The 21,740-nt window shown below is 41.1% G+C and overlaps 1 protein-coding gene and 1 long non-coding RNA gene across 5 annotated transcripts in view; one reads left to right on the top strand and one right to left on the bottom strand.

The window, feature by feature from the left end:
• The window catches only part of LOC148900631 (uncharacterized), a 67,761-nt gene extending 67,002 nt beyond the window's left edge, over positions 1-759 (top strand). For all 3 annotated transcript variants that reach the window (XR_016114359.1, XR_016114361.1, XR_016114360.1), the window contains one exon: positions 1-759. This exon is cut by the window's left edge and continues 1,841 nt beyond it. This is a non-coding gene — a long non-coding RNA (uncharacterized LOC148900631).
• A 3,212-nt stretch (positions 760-3,971) lies between these two features.
• Positions 3,972-20,963, bottom strand: dhx38 (DEAH-box helicase 38). Of its 2 annotated transcripts, none has more exons than XM_088992501.1 (27): positions 20,748-20,963; positions 20,287-20,612; positions 19,866-20,044; positions 19,648-19,776; positions 18,803-18,965; positions 18,512-18,630; positions 18,324-18,397; positions 17,811-17,966; positions 17,582-17,743; positions 17,383-17,490; positions 17,031-17,152; positions 16,735-16,872; positions 16,461-16,647; positions 16,084-16,269; positions 15,813-15,953; positions 15,613-15,723; positions 15,046-15,162; positions 14,806-14,913; positions 14,605-14,717; positions 14,314-14,522; positions 13,178-13,332; positions 12,539-12,694; positions 12,125-12,259; positions 11,869-11,994; positions 10,776-10,871; positions 7,785-7,903; positions 3,972-4,809 (listed from the first exon to the last, which is right to left on the bottom strand). In XM_088992501.1, the coding sequence occupies exons 2-27, from the start codon at positions 20,607-20,609 to the stop codon at positions 4,728-4,730; spliced, it is 3,714 nt and encodes a 1,237-aa protein (XP_088848627.1). In that variant the 5' UTR covers positions 20,610-20,612; positions 20,748-20,963; the 3' UTR covers positions 3,972-4,727. The 2 variants fall into 2 exon arrangements, with proteins under 2 accessions (XP_088848627.1, XP_088848628.1); XM_088992502.1 differs by having other exon boundaries at positions 19,866-20,041.
• Positions 20,964-21,740: the final 777 nt, after the last annotated feature.

Here is a 21,740-nt window from a genome sequence, read left to right as displayed (position 1 = left end):
CTGCGATAATACCCTCACTCACACTGTCCCCTGCTAGCTGCTTTTCGTTAATCCAAAGCAACAGACGTTTTCAACCTCTTGTATTGCCAGACACCGTTGCTTAGACAACACAGAAACACCCTTAGCCACACGTAGCAATGGTCGACTTAGCAAAATGGTACTGGCACGCTGGTCACACAAACGCACACCTCGTTTGTGTTTATAGAAGATCTTCTTCTGATCAAAATTAATTTTCTTTTGTGTCCTCTTCGGCTTAACACTAGCCTGTGGTGGGGTCTTTTTCGGTCCCATAATAGCAAAAGTACTCCACTTGATAACAAACCACGTCTGCACTCAAAGAAGAGGGTGACAAAAACTAGTCCGCCAGCCACCATGACACTGTGTGGTTGGGTTCGTCCGCCAAAAACTAGTTCGTCAGCCAAGACTACATTATATGCTCGCGAATGTAATGTTCGTAAGGCAAAAAGTTTGTGAGCTAAAGCGTTCGTAAGCTGAGGTATCACTGTATTATACTGTAAAGTCTCATATCGCTATCGGTTATATTGATAGTACTGCTTATTACGATACTATTTCTATGAACGCAAGGAGAAAATTTACATGCCGCAGGATCGGATATATCGATAGTCCGGTTATAGCGATATTTTTTCCGACTCCCGAGAATATTGATATAATGAGACTTTACTGTATTTGGAAAGCTTTTTTCACTCATTGGAGGTGCGCCTTATAATCCAATGTGCCTTATATATGGCAAACGTTTGAAAATACACCATTCATCGGGGGTGCGCCTTATACTCCGGTGCGCCTTATACAAAATACGGTACTCCCAATTTGGCCCCTGGGGATTCATCCCCCCTTCCCTCCCACCCCCTTTACATGACTACAGTGAATATTCTCTTACTTTCAAAGTTAATGACTTTGTCATGGAAAATACAGACTTAATGTTTGTCAGTGTTTTCTGAAAAATTTGGGGGGTATAGAGTAAAAGAATGATTTTTTTTTCACCCCAGTGAATTTCCTTTCGTCATTAGTGGATTTATGATTGGATGATTTTGTGATAGATTGTAACGCTTTGCTAAACTGGGCAATCACAAGAGAATTCAAAGATTAGCACGAGTGAGTTAGAAGCAATTTAATAAGGGAAACTATTTTGAGAAAGCGTGTGGAAAACAACTGAGTAATTTAGCTTTTATACAAAATTTAATTTAGCCTCCAAGCAAAGAAAACTGTTGTGTTGGTTTGGTTTTCAAAATATCCAATTTTGCGCCCGTGATTGGGGCACTAATGTAACATTATTGCGGGATGCGAATGCAGTGCTACTGTGAAATCTAGGAGGAAGATGGCTGAGTGATATCAGAATGCTGACAGCACCGCCCCCCCACCCACCAGGCAAAGTATGCAAGCAAATATGAGTAAGCTTGTACGAGAGCACCTTCATCTTTTTTCTCAGTCTTGCAGTGATCACAACAAAAAGGCAAGTGCAGAGTGAAAAGGCCCTAAAATTCGTCAACAATACTGAGCTGGTGCATTATTCCTGTACTTTTGTGAGATTCTGCTTACATTTCAAAAAAATATGTCTAATCGGTGAATACTAAACTCATTCACTGCCATTCCCGAATTTATTCGACCTGGAGCGCCATTAGCGAATTTGTTCAGGTTTTGGTTTTTCTTGCGGTGTTTGCCGATAAAGCGCTGATCAGACCTCTGGCAATGTTTTTCCCTTCCACCAGGGGGCAGCATTTACCTTTTGTCCATGTTCCAGTTTCGGCTGCTGCTAAAGAGCTATACAAATCAATATCAGTGTTTGAAATAACATCTGCCCGGAGGCCCAGGGCTTACAACTTTTAAGTTGGGCAGACAACTTTCAAAACGTCTCGGCCCGGGTGGCCGACAACTTCTTCAAGACATGGCATTCGTTTGGCAATTTGCATACTCGGCACGGCAGCCAATCAGAAGCCTGTGTAGTGTTTCGGACTATACCGTGACTGTAAAGTGTACAGTGGGACCTTGGCTTACGAACTTAATTGGTTCCCAGACAGAGTGTGTAAGGCGAAAAGTGTGTATACCAAAAATTAATTTCCCATAGGAAACCATTAAAATGAGAATAATCCATTCCCAGGTCCCCATAAAACAATTTTCTACTTTCTAATTTTCTAAGCTTTAAAACTACACAGAATATACCTTATTTTATGTATAATAAATGTGCTATTATATGATTAAAAAAATAAACTGTACTATACAATAAAGTCATTTTATTTACCTTTGTGATGGTCGTTAATGGCTTGATGGAATGGAGTGTCCGGTTTCCTCAGCATTAAACACTTGATGAGGAACATAGGCTTCTTTCACCATCTTGAGGAATGATCCCTTGTCGGTGCTTTCTCTGTGATAATTGTATCTAGTTCTTCATCAATTGTGATCTGTTTAGCTGGGTTGATAGCTTTTTGCATGAAGTGTACAGATGACTTGTGCGGGTTATTTGTGGGGCCTGATTGGATTGGATTGGATTGGATTTGCCTTTATTAGTCTCGCAGTGGAGAAATTTACATTTCACAGCAGCAAAGTGATAAAAGGAAGGAAAGTAGAAAAACAAAATACATGAGCTGCTGGAAAGGCAGCCACTCTCGCGGCGCCGTCTTGAAGTCAAAAGAACAAAAAAATAAACCAAATATGACAACACAAAGACAATATAACATCAAAGACACAGAGTCATTCATTCTTTAGCACTTTGGGATATGTTTAACCTACACTCTGCTTTTGAATTATCCAAAGTTGAAACGAGTCCAAGTTCGGTTTTCTATCCATTTTCTAACCTTATTTATGTTTTTTCTTTTATTTTTTACTTTTGTTTTTTGGTTTAAAACTCTGTCATCTCCCTTTCATGTGTGTGTGTTTTCTCTCACTCTCTGTCTGCCTGTCTCTTTAATCATTAACCCCCCACCCCACAACTCGGTTCTTGACCAATCACGTGACTTTAACCGAAGACGCCATTTTGTTTTTTGGAGAACGGCCTCACTCTCTCTCTGTCTCTAACCCTATCCCCCACTGCTGCGTTCTTGACCAATCACGTGGCTTTAACCGAAGACTGGGGGCGTAGAACAGAGGACAAAAATACATGGCCACCATTTTCTTGTTAGGAGAACGGGCTCGTTCGCGAACGACACATCACTCATTGTGGCAGATCCGTGTGAAAAATAGTTCGTATGCCAAGGTAAAATGTTCAGAAATGTTAACGTTCGTAAACCGAAAAGTTCGTACGCCAAGGGGTTCGTAAACCGAGGTTTCACTGTACTTGAAAGTTTTGAAAGGCGCGAAGAAAGAGGAGCCACGTGGCTTTTAGCAGACAACGCAACGCAAACATTGCATTGTGCAATGACGACAACTGGAGCAAAATCTTTAGCAAGGGATATTTACCATAAATTAAGCAAGGGAGCGTTTGCGGTAGGTACTTCCTTAATTTAAAACAATCTTTTAAACTTCGCAACAATGTTGTTTTTTTTTGCGATAAGTCGTCTTATTGTGTTTCAAGTTGTGAAAATGGGGCAGGCAACTTTATGGCCGGGCAGGCAACTCTATGGCCGGGCAGGCAACTTTATGGCCAGGCATGCAACTTTTCAGAGTTGTCTGCCCTGGTGTCCGCTAACTTTTTGTCACGAGTTTCAGACACTGTCAATATAGATGTATTGTATTGTATTTTGTACACCCACCCCCATTTCAAGCTTAGATAACTCCAGACCCATATAACTTGGGGATTAATGTTTTTCTGGTGAAAGAAGAGTCTATAATTCCTAATGCTGTATTGAATGATTATGTAGTCCTAAAACTTAATACGATTTTGGTCCTGCAATTTGAGTGAAAATGGAAAAAACCCTGGCAGTGGAGTGGACACATTTATGCACATCATATGGCATTGAATTAGTTAAATTGTCCATAGGCGCGATTGCCTCTCGGATTCAAATTTAAACCACCTTGAATTATAAAAATAGCAACATTTATTGTTCCACTTTACAGAAATGATTGAATCTATGTGTTAAAAAAAGAAGACGAGAAAAAGACCTTCACCCGGACGCGGGGTTACAAACAGGCAGTTACGGAGCGCATCAAGTTGAGTTTGTGTTTGTCACATTCCCAAAGTCATTCAAATAAAGTGGAAAACTAGTGTCATTGTGAATATAACATTGTTGACGTTTACTCTGTTGTGGAGATGTTGCAAAGATATTTCACGTCGCAAAAAAAACAAGGTTAAAAAAAAAATAAGAATAAAGAGTAGGCAAAGGTAACTGTACGTGACAATCCAAGTATGAACACTTGTGGCCCAAGTACAATGTGAATAGTACTTGAATGTGTGTAGGAGCTGTTTATGACAATGCAGACCGTGGTCAATACAAGGACCCAAAGACAGGCAACACGCAAACTAGATCAGATAATCAAATGGAGACATTGAAAGGAATGTGGCTCCCAAATGCCCTCAAGGACATGGTATTTTCTTCTTTAAGACAATTATTGTAGTCAATACACAGTAACCTCACACTGTAGCCATTCTGATTTTTTTTTCACTGAAGGAGCTCATTTTAAAAAGAAAAAAAGAGGAAGGGATCCTTTTGAGGGGCTTTGTCTGATACAAGTTCTCTCCCTAGTGGCCTGTACATGAACTGCGGGCGCTTCTGCAAATGGCTGCCCTGTGCTGTCTTCCCGTGATGAAAGTGTGAGATGACCCTCCAGAAGGCGTTTCACAATCCAAATCGGGAAGGCGTGCGTCGAGGTGTCATGGGTGCCTCTTCACGTCTCCCTGGCGTGCATATTCGCAATGACCTAAGGCAGAGAAAAGACAAGTTTTGCATGGGCACCACCACCACTGGACAACAAGAGGAGAAAGGGGTGTTGGAAGAATGAAAAGAAGGTGAGAGGGTGACTGCAAGACTGGCCAGGGAAAAAGACACGAGAGCATGATGCCATCAGGGAGTGATGAAAGTAAAAGAACAAGTGGATGGAAGCCTCAGTCTGAGAGTGTCATCCATCTTCTTTAATCAGACCCTTGACAAGCCCGCACAGACAAGCCTCTTCTTGTGAGACTGTAATAGAATTCCACACAACAATAGCTACGAGCAAAAGAAAGACATTTGTTACTAAAAATCATGTCATTGTAATTAAATTGGGGGGAGGACACAAAGGCAGTACAGTGATACCTCAGCTTACGAACTTAATTGGTTCCCAGAAAATGTGTGTAAGGCAAAAAGTGTGTCTTCCAAACATTAATTTCTCATAGTAAACCATTAAAAATGAAAATAATCCATTTCCAGGTCCCCACAAAACATACTTTCATACTAAATAGGCCTTAAAACTACACAAAATATACCTTATTTCATGTATAATAAATGTGCTATTGTATTGTAATTAAAGAAATAATCTGTACTATATAATAAAGTCGTTTTATTTACCTTTTTGATGGTAGTTGCCTCTTGATGATATCCGAGTGAAGTTGCCGTGCTTTCTCGCGGATAATTCTCTCACACACTGTCCCCGGCTAGCTACTTTTCGTTAATCCAAATCAACAGAAGTTTTTCAACCTCTTGTATTGCCTGAGACCGTTGCTTAGACAACACAGAAACACCCTTAGCCACACGTAGCAATGGTCGACTTAGCATATTGGTACTGGGACGCTAAGTCACACAAACGCACACCTCGTGCGTGTTTCTTGATGATCTCCTTCTTCTGCTCGACCGTAATTTTGTTTTGTGTCCTCTTGGGCTGAACACTAGTGGGGTCTTTTTCGGTTCCTTAATAGCAAATGTATCCTTGATAACAAGCCACGTCTGCACTTAGAGAAAGGGTGCGTGAAAAAGTAGTCTGGCAGCCACGGTGGCACTGTTCGGCCTTGCGGTTTGGTGTTCTTCTGCCGAAAACGAGTCCGCCAGCCATTGTGGCGCTCCGTGTGTTTCCCGAAAACTAGGCTGGATGCCAAGATTATATTCTCGCAAATTTAAATTTCGTAAGGCGAAAAGTTCGTTAGCTAAAGCATTCGTAAACCGAGGTACTGTATATTGCAAATGCACACCAAAAAGCTTTGAATTTATTGATTCGATCATTTTCAAACACCCTTACTAGGGTCAAACTAGGGTCAAGGAGTTGATCCCAGCTGACTTTGGGAAAAAGCAAGGTGCACCCTGAACTTGTCCACTCTGGAATGTAATTCCCTTTAAATGCCACACAATGGAGGCAAACCACTTTTTTCGGATTAAACAAGTCTATGCTGTGACTAAATTATTGTATTTTCCGGTGTATAATGCACACCCAAAAGCCTTGATTTTCTTTTCTTACATATTTGGAGTTATTTTTTCATTCACTGAAGGTGCGCCTTATACTGTATATGTTAACAGTTTGAAAATACACCGTTCATTGGGGTGAGCCTTATACTCCGGTACGCCTTATACACCGGAAAATACGGTATGATATTCTGCAATTTCTATTTTCGTGTTTGACATCAAAAAAGGAAAATTGTGGCGAAATTCTGGTTTTAAAATGTCATTCATTGAAGATGCCCTTTACCGTGGGGAAAATACGTTAATTGGTTGGAAAATTCAGATTTGCGACAAATATTGTATATTTTGTTCATCTATGACAGTGATGTCGAATGACAGTCTCAGCTAATGTTTTACTAGAAGATGACATAAGGGGTGAGAAGTATGTGAGGAAGGTGAGAGGATGACTGCAAGACATTTTTTTTAACTTCAAGACGGCGCCGTGAGAGTGGCTGCCTTTCCAGCAGCTCATGTATTTTGTGTTTCTACTTTCATTCCTTTCATCACTTTGCTGCTGTGAAATGTAAATTTCTCCACTGCGAGACTAATAAAGGCAAATCCAATCCAATATAATCCAAATCCAATTGTTGTATTTCAACTGCGTTTAAATGAAAGTGGAAGGAAATTAACTCATTTGCTGTCATTCCCGAATGTATTCAGGAATTGAAAAGTGTGACGTGGAGTGCCATCCTTGTATTGGGTGGGAGAAATTTGTTTTGAATTTGGTTTGGCGGTGTGCTGTGGTTTTCTTTTTTCTCATGTCAACAAAATCTGTGCCTTTTGCCTTAATAAAGGTTGGGAAACACCAGTTTCCGGAACTGAACACTTCATTTTTAAAAAAGGGGAAAAAACAATCCCACCTGTTCTGTAGTTGCATGAAGACGTGAAGTGTGCTTGGCAGCAGTCGTACAAAGGATTAGGAGGTGGTCACAATGAAAGCTGCCAAGACGACAGTCATTATCACATATCCTACTTGCTGCCTAAATCTCATTGTAATCCCTTTCCTCCAGTGTGATTCTTTTTTTCCCACAGATTTCACACCAGCGTGGTCACACAAATGTAGATAAACCAGCGTATTAATTAACAATAAAGGTAGTTTTAAAATCTGTCTTTAAAAGCATATTTCTCTCTGTAAAGCTCGGGAATGAGTGTGAAATTAATATTTGTCTCCAATTCGCTTTCTGCGCTCTGCTGCGGCCCAATTTAAATTGCTGCGGTAATGGGGGTCAGCCAGGAGTCAATATTATTTCTTTTTGTCTCGTCTGCGGGGACCAGAGGTGAGAAAAGCTCATCATGAAGAGTGAGACAGTTGGAGGAGAGGGAGGGGTGCAGATACGGCCTGGTGGCAAAGTAGCTAAATGAAATGGTTCTATCTCTGCGGTGCATAAAGTATAAGGAGGTGAGATGGGGGATGAGGATGTGTGTGCTTGGTGCCAGGGGAGGAGGCGATGCAAAACCATTGATGCGGCAGCAGCGATGGCCACTTACTTCACATTGCCGGTGCTCTTCCTCTCCTGCTCCTCACGGCGGCTTCGTAACTGCTCCTCAGCCAACGCCATCTCCTCTTCCATGTTGTTGATCTCTTCTTTGGCCCGCCGACGGTTTTCCTGCAGGTGACAAATGCAATAAGAGGAAAAATTGGAAGAAGTGATAAAAGGGAAAGGGGGACGGTTTTGATCAGCTTTGAAGTTTTTACTACTTTGGGAAGACCGATTAGAAGTCAAGAGTTTCTGCTTTCAAACCACCACAACACCACCGTTACCTATGCGTGGGACTTTTGATCTGGAAATTTTTGGTCAGAATCTGAGAGAGGCTTAATCTGCCTGTACCTCAGTATACACAAAAACCGCTTATTTGTACATATTGGGAAAACTGAGAAAGAAAAAAATAGAGCTCTTAAGGAAGCTTCATCAGGAAGGGGAAATGGCCAAATTGTTAGAAGGAAAAGTCTTTTTCCTCTAAAGAAAATACAGTAAAGTCTCGTTATATCGATATCGGATATATCGATAGTCCCGGTTATATCGATACTATTTCTATGCACGCACGGAGAAAATTACATGCAAACAGGGTCGGATATATCGATAGTCCCGGTTATATCGATATTTTTTCGGACTCCCTTGAATATCGATATAACGAGACTTTACTGTACAAGTAATCCTAGTTTTTAAAAAAACAGATTTATTGCTAAAGCTGATTATCGAGTAGGCAACTCGGCGGTCGACTGTTTAGCAAGCCGGCCTCGCAGTGCAGAGTGAAATTACGGCTCTGGCCTTCTTCAAAATGACCCCCAAAATCGGCATAGAATACCTTGGTACTTTTTATTTACATTGTTACCAAATCTGACATGTCTTTTAACTGATATTCTTTATTCTTTTTTGAAAAGTGTTTTTAATAGTGTGAAGTACACTGAGTTACCCTGTGTATGAAATGTGCTATACAGTGGGGCCTCAGTATACGAACACCTTGCCTTACGAATTTTTCGGTTTACGAACGTTAAATTTATGAAAATTAAACCTTGGCATACGCACTACTTTTCGGGATACACATGGACCTCCGCCCCACCACGGCTGCCGGAGTAATCGTGAGCGGAAGAACACCAAAGCACACGACCGAACAGCGCCCCAGCCAGCCTACCTGTCCACACCCCCTTTCTCTTGAGTGCACACGTCGATCGTCTTCAAGAATTTTTTACGGATACTTTTGTTGTTATGGGACCGAAAAAGACCCAGAGAAGACACAAAACAAAATTACAGTCAAGGAGAAGAAGGAGATCATTGAGAAACACGAACGAGTCGTGCGTTTGTCTGACTTCACGGGCCAGTAGCAATATGCTAAGTCCACCATTGCTACCATCCTCCGCATTAAAGAAGCCATTAAAGGTACGTGTTTTGTGACAGGTGATTCCGTGCTGTCAATGCAATGGTCTCGGGCAATAGAAGAGGTTGAAAAACTTCTGTTAATTTGGATTAACGAAAAGCAGCTAGCCGGCGACAGCGTGAATATAGCATTTTTTTCCGAGAAATCACAGCTAAGTCACTCTGATATATATATATATATATATGATAGATATATATGATAGGACATGAAGTGGGAGGTCAACACCAACTCTATCCTGAAAAAGGCCCAACAGAGAATGTACTTCCTGAGGCTGCTAAAGAAGCATGGCCTGCCACAGGAGGTGCTGCACCATCACCGTTTGGTTCGGGTCCGCCACAAAAATTGACAAAATCCGACTTCAACGGACAGTTAGGACGGCGGAAAAAATCATTGGCACCGCCCTACCCACTCTCGAGGACTTGCACACTGCAAGAATCCAAACTAGGGCGCGGAAAATCCTACTGGACCCTCCGCACCCTACCCACCACCTTTTCCAGCTACTCCCCTCAGGCAGGCGCTACCGATCCATGCGCACCAAATCCAGCAGACATTTAAACAGCTTCTTCCCCCAAGTCATTAACTCTTTGAACTCTTTCAACAGTAGCCAAAATAGAACTGTATAGTGCCACTTAGCAGTTTTTTTTTTTTTTTTTTGACGACGACGATACTAGTGCAGCGTGTTCTACCGGAAACAAATTCCTTGTGTGTTCTACATACTTGGCAATAAAGATGATTCTGATTCTGATTCTGATATCGTCATAAGGCAACCTGGAAGTTCGCCGTTTATTGATACAAGAGATCATTCCTCGAAATGATGAAAGAAGAAGGCTATGTTGCTCAGCAAGTATTTAATGCAGATGAGACCGGCCTTTTTTGGAAAAAGATGCCTAACCGGACTTTCATAACACAGGAAGAGTCTGAACCCCATTCCATCAAGCCATCAACGACCATCACAAAGGTAAATAAAACGACTATTATACAGTAGTTTATTTATTTAATTACAGTCCTTATGGAATGTGACTCCTTCCAAACAGCAATTCTCGCCGACCTGCCACCCCATTCCATCAACGACCATCACAAAGGTAAATAAAACAACTTTATTATACAGTGCAGTGTATTTCTTTCATTACAATACAATAGCACATTTATTATACATAGAATAAGGTATATTGTTTGTAGTTTTAAGGCTTATTTAGTTGAAAATTATATTTTATAGAGACCTGGGAACGGATTATTCTCATTTTAATGGTTTCCTATGGGAAATTAATTTTTGGGATACACACTTTTCGCCTTACACACTGTCTGGGAACCAATTAAGTGCGTAAGCCAAGGTCCCACTGTATAAATACAGCTGCATTGCCAAATAACTCACACAAAATAAGGTAAAAGTGTTTGTTTTAATAATAATAATAATAATAATAATAATAATAATACATTTTATAAGTGCCTTTCTAATCTCAAGGACACTTTACAGTCATAGACAAGCATAGATACAATAATTAATAAAATATAATTATAAATATACAATTATAAATGTTTTATGTCTACGAATTGGCAAAACAGGGCCAGTACAAAACTACCTGTGATTTTGTTTTCTCTTACCTGTCTGCTTCTGCCAGCGTGTTTGATGCTATAAAACATGGGCCCAAGTTCTGCCAGCCACTCGCCATCCACTGCAGTTACACACTGCATGTACTCCTACAAAACAAAACAAGGTGTTCAAAAACCACATCAACCGTGATAAAGACTTTGCATCTACAGTGGGACCTTGGCTTACGAACTTAATTGGTTCCCAGACGGAAGTGTGTAAGGTGAAAAGTGTGTATCCCGAAAATTAATTTCCCAGAGGAAACCATTAAAATGAGAATAATCCGTTCCCAGGTCCCCATAAAACATAATTTTCTTCTAATTTTCTAAGCCTTAAAACTACACAAAATATACCTTATTTTATGTATAATAAATGTGCTACAGTATTACGATTAAAGAAATAAACTGTACTGCACAATAAAGTCATTTTATTTACCTTTGTGAAGGTCGTTAATGGCTTGATGGAATGGAGTGTCCGGTTTCCTCAGCATTAAACACTTGATGAGGAACATGGGCTTCATTAAGTGTACAGATGACTTGTGCGGGTTATTTGTGGAGCCTGATTGATCGGATACTTTGACTGTTTTCTCTCAATTTTTCTCACTATTCTCACATTCTCACAGAAAAACTTCAGTTTTTCTGTTTCAAGCTCTGTCATCTCCCTTTTGTGTGTGTGTGTTTTATCACTCTCTCTGTCTGCCTCTCTCTTGTTGTTTAACCCCCCCCCCCCCTCCCCCCACCACTGCTGGGTTCTTGACCAATCACGTGGCTTTAACCGAAGACGCCATTTTGTTTTTTGGAGAACGGCCTCACTCTCTCTGTCTGTAACCCCATCCCCCACTGCTGCGTTCTTGACCAATCACGTGGCTTTAACCGAAGACTGGGGGCGGGGAATAGAGGACAAAAACAGAGGCCACCATTTTCTTGTTAGGAGAACGAGCTCGTTCGCGAACGACACATCACTCCTTGTGGCAACTCCGTGTGTCTCCCGAAAAATAGTTAGTATGGCAAGGTAAAATTTTCAGAAATGTAACGTTCGTAAACCGAAAAGTTCGTAAGCCAAGGGCCTCGTAAACCGAGGTCTCACTGTATTCCATAGCGATGTTACCTTGGTAGTCATCACCAGCTCATGGTAAATGATGTAGTCCGGAGTGTAGCCCATACCAAAGAGGGAGCTGGTCGGGTGAAGGTGACATGGCATGCCCGTCCTCACGTTCACATATTCGCCAATGCCCTGAGATCACGCACCATAGATTCTTAATAAAGTGCAAAGTTTTCAACAACCTCGGACCTTCATGCTTTTCATTGGAGGTTTTATCACGCAGCTGTGTCATTACAGTCTCTGTAGAAAACATGAGACATACCTTGAGCTTAGCAGCCTGGTGGAAATAAGCAGCGCATATGCACTTCCTGATGATGTCCCAGTCCGAACCGCAGGACATTAAATTCATCCTCTGCTGCACCATGATGTCTTTTAATTGAGAGCGCACCTCACGCACCTGGCAGAGGACATTCTACATCACTTAATTGAGATATTTGTTCTGATAACCTGACACCAAATAGTTACGTATTTAGAAACAACCAACAAGCTCAACTAGCCTCTTTTGAAAGAAATCACCCTAAACACACAATCATAACCACTAAATAATGAAACTTGGAAGCATAGCTGTTAGAGTGTCGCACTCAATACAAGTCTTCTGCACAAATTGGAAAATATGGTAGCATGTGAGGTCAGTGTGAAACCATTGTCAAGAGAGTGAGTGGGAGTCACATATAACCTTGCGCATCGCCTTGGTGTGAATGAAGTGATCGTTGCACCAGATGCTGGAGTAATTGTTGTTTTTCCATTGCGTGTAGACATTTAGGTAAGTCAGGTGGTCACTCTCCGGGACAGAAAACTTCTCTCTGACCTGGTCGCTCTCCTCCTCACGACCCTGCAAATACACACATGTATGAACACATGGCGTATTTATATTTTAGCAAGTAGTCTCCAATATTTTTTAAACTTGTTTTGATATAAATATGTCGAATAGGGTCTGTCATTCAAAAGTAGACAATAACTAAAAAATGCTACAGGAGTAGCATAATTAAACTACAAAAAATGTAACATGTGTTTGTTATATTAGATGAAATATTGTTTTAATAACGTGAGATAATTTGCAGTGGGTGAAACCTCCTCAGTACCCATTTGGTAAATGTAATATATTTTTCGAAATCTATATTATTTGTAAGCCCACAGGTGTGTGTTACTTTTATGAAAGATTGATCAGTCTAAAATGTTGAAAATGGCTCCTTGCTTTGATAGTAGGAGTCGGCCATTGACCACATTTGGACACAAAAGTTGTCTGTCCAACAGCAACACTATAAAAAAATTATATGAATATGCCTAAAATGTTTAAAACGTGACTGGGTCAAACCTTTGGTCTGTAAAAGATGGCCGGCACAGACAGCATGGAAACAATAATAAGGATATCGGCGCTGCAGCCCATGTCGCAGGACACAATCAGCATCTTGGACAATGCCGGGTCCAGGGGAAATTCCACCATCATTCGACCAGTTGGCGTCAATGAACCTAAGAGCACAGTAATTTAGTCTTACATAAAGAATAATTACATGTTCAAGATGAGCTTCTTTTCCATCAAAAGCCTGCTCGCATGAGAGGCCAGCCTAAAATGGTTGTCGGCGTACAAGAGGGGCTGACCCTCCTGACTGTTCCGAATACTTAAGACTAGGAAAAAAGAGCAAGATCAAAAAACATTGCCAGCCCTGATCTGGATGATGACAGAGTCTAAGAAGCTTACACTGAAGAAGCAGTCAGTTTTGGGAGGGTAAAACTTAATCAGAGGTAATCTGCTGTTAACAGACCATACAAGGAATCATCAAAAGTCCCTCCTTATCCCCAAATCCCCAAATCTTTGCAGGGCGGCTCAGAATGAAACAGATATGCGGATGGACAGTTAAACACTGGATCAGTTACCGGGCGATGTCTTGACTGTTCAAATCTACAACTAGCTAGCTCATCAAGGCTTGTTTGCAGATGCAGCTAGTATATGAGGGCAATGAGAACGGTCCAAGTAGAAAGATCGGATCAGATGCATTGTACAGTCACAGGAAATAGTTTGAGCTCAAAATGAGGCTGAATGATGACATTTTAGACTATTGTGTGAAGCCTGGTCAGGTTACAGTCCCAATAATGGCACTGTGAAAATGTGAAAACGCCCTTAGGGGCATCATTTGGAAAAGGAAGGGTGAGAATGCAGTCAGATATGAAAAGGAATGCAAGATATGTGTTGGGTGTAATCTGGAAAGTCACCATTAGATGTCACTATATCCTTATGACGTCCACGCCAGCACACCTCACTACTTCAAATATTTTTATACCATCTGAAACTCTGAAACAATTACTGGTAATCTCTTTGACAAACTATTTTTCATCTTCACACCAACTGAGAGTAATCTGAAGACAGTTTAAATGTGAGACTCGGATATAAGCAAGACTCAATGTGAATGATGCCTTTTTCAAAATGTCAGTGAAACAACCTATTTCACGCACCAGTGTTATCGAGCGCTCCCAGGATCCAAAGCTGGTACATGGAGTTGAGCATGTTGTCTTCGGGTGGTGGGTCCATGAAGTGGAAAAGGAGTAAATCCTGAACACCCAGCGACTTCAACAGCAGGACCACATTGGCCAGGTTGGTCCTCTGAATTTCTGGGATGGTGGTGGTCAGCATCTCATTTTTATAGGCACTCTGAGTATAAAGCCTGGGTGGGAAGAGAGGGTTAGATCATGTCATGAATAAGTACTAATCACACTCAGTTGGTTTAAACAAAACAAACTGAATACCTGTAACACTGCCCTGGTCCTGTACGGCCTGCTCTACCAGAACGCTGGTTCGCATTTGCCTGGCTGATGGGATATACTTGCAGAGCATCCATTCCAATGCGGGGATTGAACACCTATTTAATGGGTGTTAAATGACTTTAATATTTGTTACATCAGTGGAGTATTGTAATTGCGAGCTGTTGGTAGCGTAAGATTGATTACCTTAAGTTTGCAGAATCCCGCATCCACAACAAACATGATACCATCCACAGTGAGGGAAGTCTCAGCTATGTTTGTAGCAACAATACATTTCCGAACACCGTCAGGAGCCTGAGTGAACAAAGAACAGAAATGGTGGCGAGCGTGTTTAAGCACTAGTCTCCACTGCACCAATCCAATATAAAAGGAAAAGTCACTCAACAAACAAAAACCTGCAAGAGATAGAGAAAAATGAAAAGAAACCTTTTGGAAAATTTTGGCCTGCAGGTCCGATGGCAGCTGGGAGTAAATGGGGAGCACAGCCAAAGCAGGAGCGTTGTCCAAATCTTCCAGTCGTTCTACAATCTGATCTGATGTTACCTGCAAGAACATGCGCATTGATTGTTGGTTTTTGGCCTTGCCGCTTAAATGTATTTTTCCAAATTCTCTGAAGCCTTTAATGAGCATAGATAAAGCCCAAATATCTAAATATCTCTAAATTCCTGGCAATTCTAGGTTAAGGAACAATGTCCATAAACAGTTTGAACAAAAAAAAATATTTGTCATGTCTTCTTTGCCCCAGCTTTTACGGAATAGAAGTTAATGATTATTTGCCCGAAATGCAATTTTTAAAAAGGCTTTTAGGTTTTAACATTAAATATCTTGTCTTTTTAGTCTATTCAATTAAATATATGTTGAACATGATTTGCAAGTCATTGTATTTTTTATGTTAAACACAATGTTTTAACTCTGATGGCATTGGGTTAGAATATAACATTAGAGCAACTGAATTAAATACATGCACCTAAGTATAGCTGCATTGTACCTCACCTCAATATCTTCCTGACCCGGCATGAAGATGAGGATGTCGCCAATCAACCCGCTGAGGTGGATCTGCAGGGCCTGTTTCACTGCTGCCTCCACATAATCCTCCTGGGGAGTCTAAACAACACCAAAAAAATTTCACAAAAACATGTCACTCAATTATCATTCATTGTAGTAGTTATAGGAAAAAAAGGCAAAAGACATACTTTGCTAAACAAAATGTCGACTGGAAATGTTCTTCCCGGAATGTGGAATATAGGTACGTTTCCGAAAAACGATGCAAATTTGTCTGAGTCCATAGTTGCTGAAGTAACAATGAGTTTCAAGTCTGTGCGCCGAGAAACAACCTGGTAGCATAGGCAAAAAAAGGAGAGAGAGAGAGAGAAACAGAGAGAGAGAGAGAGATAAACTAAATCGTGATGTTCATGATGTCTTCATATGTTCCAAACAAAGCAGGCTTGAGACAAGGGAGCTTACCTCACGGAGCAACCCGAACAGCACATCGGTGTTCAAAGACCGTTCATGAGCTTCGTCCATGATGACAGCGCTGTAGTGGTCCAGGTCGGACTCCCTCAGTGACTCTCTGAGCAGGATACCGTCAGTCATGTACTTTATCATCGTTTTCTCACATGTGCAGTCCTCAAAACGAATTGCATAGCCCACCTGTGGAGGATTTCTATACAGTTGATATGCTACAACACATCCGTTTTCTTCCACTACATGGCAGTGTTCCCTTGTTTATGAAAGGTTAGATGTTCTTTTGCATATCCCTTCTACGTTCATATTTACGTTAGCAGACAAACTTATTTTTGGGCGTATTTGCCTTGCATATGTGGTGTGGCAGTTTGGCTTACTTCTTCTCCGAGATTGGTGCCTATCTCCTCACTGACCCTCTTAGCCACACTCATGGCAGCTACTCTGCGTGGCTGAGTGCAGCCCACCATGCCGTAGCTGGTGTAGCCATCCTCATGGAGGTATTGCGTTAGCTGAGTGGTTTTCCCACTGCCTGTTTCGCCAACAACAATCACAATGCTGTTGTCCCTACGGGGGGAGAAAGACATAGTTGACCACAGATGTTCAATCAAATAATTTAATCTACAAAGAAAGTGTTTAGAAATGAATGTGTACCTTATGATATTAAGAAGCTGCTGCCTCACAGCAAAAATAGGCAAGTATTGTCTCTGCTCCAGAAGGCTTTTCTTCTTAGCAAACTCACTGCTAGCCTGACTCTTCTCTTTCATGTGATCTGCAAACTTCTGCTCTGCTCTACACAAACCAAGGAAGAAGGAGACTTCATTTTAAACAAATATGAATGGTTGTACAAATGGCCACCACATCTTTGTGAGTGAGGCAATGGCCACTCCCCTGTGAAATATAAAGTAAACAATTAAAAATAAAATAATAAAACCGGCATAAAGACCGACCTGTAGTCTACTTTGCCATCCTCGCCCACCACTTGACTTTCAGTAGCATCGTCTTCTTTCTTCTTGATGCCCATGATGTCGCCCAACTTAGTGCCTGCCAGTTCCCAATGTTTGTGCTGTGCCTGAAAACATATTTACATGTTATGCTTTTCTGATGAAAACATGGCAACACACGCACACGCGCACACACACACACACACACACACACACACACACACACACACACACACACACACACACACACACACACAAAGTAGATGGGTATACCACATTATAATAAATATGTATCCACTGCTAATGTGTTTATAACACATGCATGCTCCCATTTCTGTGTTCTTTGTTAGCAGCTAACCTTTTTGCGTTCTTTCTGCTCACGGTGTTTACGAACGAGCTGACTGCCCTTGCGGGAGATGATGGCCAAGTCAGAGGTGGCGTCTTTCACGGGAATGATGGGTTCTGGCTGCGGTGACAAGATAAACACACGTAGAAGTCAAAGCGGTTAAACATATAGCTTGTTTCCATTATGTGAAGCTCAGTCGATTTTGCTTTACCTGTTTGGTGAACACTATTCTTCCATCCAAGAATGGAGGGACCAAATTGTGAACCAGCAAATGAACCTTAGTAGCATTGTCCTCCTCAAAATCTTCGTCCACCTCCAACCGCTGCACCACCCCGCTCGTCAACATACGGTTGGTCTCCCATCGTTCGTTGTCCTGATAACACAGAAACACAGCCCGGTTAGTCAGACATAACAAAATAAACACACACTCAGGAAGGTACCTCGTTGATTTGACGTTTCTGGGCAGATATTCGTTTTTGAGTCTGCTTCTGAAGGATTTGCTCTCTCTTCTTGACATATTCATCAGACGTGGAAGTGAAAGGGTTGTGAAACTCATCATAGCCTTCGTCCATCATGTACCAGTCTCTGTCGGCTTGCTGAAAACAGTAGAAGAATTAGAATTAGAGACTTTGAGCAACTTACAATGTATCGATGTAGAGTTATCAGGAAGGGATGCAACTTATACTGATGGCTGGCCTCATATGCTTAAAATAAAATGTCAAAAATGACCAGTTGTTACTCTAAAAAGTGTTATATTTAACCAAAACCTATTCTATGTTCAACAAACACTTGTTTATGAAAAATACTATTGTTCCAATAATACGACACAATTTCACCTCAACTGCAACATAAAATTGCATGATCACCTATCAAACTTGGTACGTTTGCATACTCAAATCGAATTACTAGTACTGTTACAAGCAGTAAGACTGGCAAAACATAAATATGCCAACCTTTTGATCTTCTTCCCACTGCTCTTTTTCATCTTCATTGTCAAATGAAATTCCGGTCCCACCATCCTTTTTACCTACAATAATCAAGGGGAGGACTCAAGTAAGGAAACTTTCTAATTAAAAATGGTTTGGAAGAAACATTTACCATACTGTTGGATTTTCACTGTGGGAGGGTGGATATTTGTTACCTTTTCCTTGGGATAAACGTGGTGTGGAACCTAAATGCTTTCTGTCATTGGCCCACTCGTTGTACTTGTAGGATGGGGTAGGGAGGGGTGTGTTGTCAGTGTAGCGGCCTCTCACTGACCTGAAGTCAGAGCAGATATGACATCGTAAAAGATTTAGGCATCATGTGATAATAACCATCACCCAAGGGTTGAGTTAAAAAAATGAAACAAATAATAATATAGTTTACAGCATTTCATACAAACCAGGATGGATAATCACAACTACATAATTTCAATATAATAAATGTCTACCTGTCTCTTCTTTCACTCTCTCGGCCAGTGTGCCGACTACGTTCTGAGCGGTCTGATTCTCTTGCAGAAGGCGCAGGGGAGGGAGATTCCCACTGGGAATGCCGTGAACTGGAATAACCGCTATCATCTTCTTCCCAGTTGGAGCGGGAAGGTGTAGAACCATCTTGTTTGAAAAACAATAATTTTTAAAACAATATTCTTGTTTTCAGTGCGTATCCCACAATAGGAAGGCTTATAATTGTAGTAATTTTATATTGTGAAAAGAATGTATTGTATATGATTATATCCATTCTGTACTGAATTTTGGGAATGAGTATGCTATTATTCTACTCCGTTAAAATACTACCAGCATTATTTTTGATGCAAATGTGGAACAGCCAGGTCAGGTTTTTGTAAATTGCACAAGTGTATCTTTACAGGAATGTATATGGAAAGTTGTTTCAGCATTCATTGTGTTTGCTATCCTTGAATTATAGTTTTAGGTCCATGCATGAGTACGCTCATCGTCCTCACTATTTATACAACTTTGCCATTCTAGGGGAACAACCGCATCTTCATAGAGAGGCAGATCTGAAACAGTTGACAGCTGCGTAGTGCACGTTACAATTATGATAGTTACTGGTGCTTCTAGCACTAGTAAAACGCAGTCATTCTACTGGTGCACCCTCATCAATTTATTAGTGAGCCACATTATCTTACTGGTGAGGACAATGAGCGCTTAGTAAATGGACCTTTCAGATGGAAATCAAGGTCAAATGAATGCTCATGTAGCTTTCCATTATCAGAAATATTTCGCAATATTACATACATCTAGTGTGAAAAATGAGAAGGCAAACAAAACCTACCTCTCGGACGCTGTTGCGGTGTTTGCGGCTCATCCCGCCTGCTACCCCGGCTTATGCGATCTGACCAGCCATCTTTCTGTGAGCGCTCACTGCGGTGTGAACGCTCTGAGCGGCTGCTGGAGATTCCCTCTGATGAATTCCAAAAGAAAAAAAAAAATTATCATCACAGCTAAAAGCTGGGAGTTAGCAACAAAAAAGCAACATCTCCTTGGAATCACCTTTTTCACTCCGCCGATCTCTGTTCTTATCTTTGTTTCTGTTCCCATCATCTTTCGAGGAGATGTAGACGCCCTGCTCACGTCTGTCTTTTTCTCTTTGCTCATGTCGACGACGGAATTCCTCACTTACTCCTCCAGGACTGGAGGGAGTCTCTGAGCCACTGGTACGGTATTTCCTGCTGGTGTGGTTCAAAGAAAAAAAATACTTATATCGTCATTAAGAGGTTGTACAGTTGATGTTCAAAATTTATTTGTATTGATCATTTACATGTGTGCAACTGCACAATAAGTTTAACGCTTTTCTTAATAAGGTTACACGTTTCCTCATTGAAATTATGATAGTTTCGTTAATTCGATTTAAGCATCACATCAGGCAACAGTGGCTCAGGTTTCATTAAAACAGTATTTAATTTGCACTTACTTCTCTTTTTTATCCTGTCCATTCTTCTCATCATCTTCATCATCAGAACCAGAATCGCTTTTGTTTTCCTCCCAGTCCTTGTATGAGGAAACCCTGGATTTTTTTCTTGCTCCGTCCTCGCCACTAGCTTCACTCAGTTCTTTACTCTCTCGCTCTTTCCTTTTCTGTGCTGCCAGCAGATCCAAGCCTAGCAGAGAGGTACGCGGGGTCGGGGCCCGGAAAACATGATCTGATGCGGCGCTCTTCTTTTTGACTATCAGGCCTCCAACTTCGATTTTTGAATTGGTCCCCTCCAATCTATGCATTGAATCATCATCATCCATTATCTGCGAAAGATAATAAATATGTTAAGTATAAAACAACCTATGATGAAACGTAGTGTGTATTCAAGAGTCGACGTTCAATTGTACAGTATATAACATTCAATCCAATTAGTGACAATGAAGTAACATGAAACTTACTAAACCGTGGCGATCCCAAGATAGCTGGTTAGCTACCAGCCCTGACAGGTTAAAAACCACAAAATCCGCAAGGCGGTTTGTTTTTTTAAATCAGCAGAACTGCGCGGCTGCGCAAGAAACAATTATTTTGACAACAAGTTCATCAACGAAACGTAACTGTTTACAGATCAGTCTGCCGCCATTGCTAGCCCCCCTTCTTCGAATGGAATGTGGTCACACTGAGCAGGTTTGGTACAATGCTGCCCCCACTGTGTTGGTGATGATTATAGAATACAACACTTTATAAATAAAATACGTACTGTACTGTAGTTACAAGTGTTTCTTAGTTTAAAAAAAATCGTTGGCCTAGTTGGGGACAAGCCAATATAATTCTGATCAACGACTGCACCAAGTCTTCTTTCGGTGGGAAACTGACTGTTTAATCTCGTGATCACAGCATGCATGCACGACATTGTTCAGTCACAACACCAGTTTGAACTTAAACACGAAAGTTTTTCTACAGCCAGGCGTTTGTTCACTGGGGAGTGGCGCGCACACACACGCAGGAGGCATAGGTAAATTCTGTTAATTAATCCATGAGTTCTGGCTTCACTTTATTTGACTTTACCACCGGCTCTTGTCGCGCTTGCCTTCTTCCCCAAGTGGACATTAGCTTGGTCTTTCGGGGCAAGGGTGAACCAAACAGTGTCTCCACCTATTTCTAATCTGTAAATCATTACATTTCATTATTATCGAGTTGTGTTCTGCTTCATCAAAACAAAAATAATTCAGATTAATAAATGTCCGAGTAGGAAAAGATCACTTGGGGGAAACGATCAATTTGTATTATTTCTTTTATCGGAATGTGATTATACAGTATGTTGTATATTCCGATATTATGAAATGTTGCGCCGTTAGGCACATTTCAAATTGTTATACAGAACAGGCAGATAGCAAAATGAGCTATATATTTCGAATAGACCCACTTATTGTTATTGTGAATATTATACCACG

The sequence above is a fragment of the Hippocampus bargibanti genome, linkage group LG03 (assembly GCF_051943395.1).
Source record: "Hippocampus bargibanti isolate YZ-2025 linkage group LG03, ASM5194339v1, whole genome shotgun sequence".
NCBI lineage: Eukaryota > Metazoa > Chordata > Actinopteri > Syngnathiformes > Syngnathidae > Hippocampus > Hippocampus bargibanti.
Note: the sequence above shows the minus strand (reverse complement) of the source record. Positions and strands in the feature narration are given on the sequence as shown.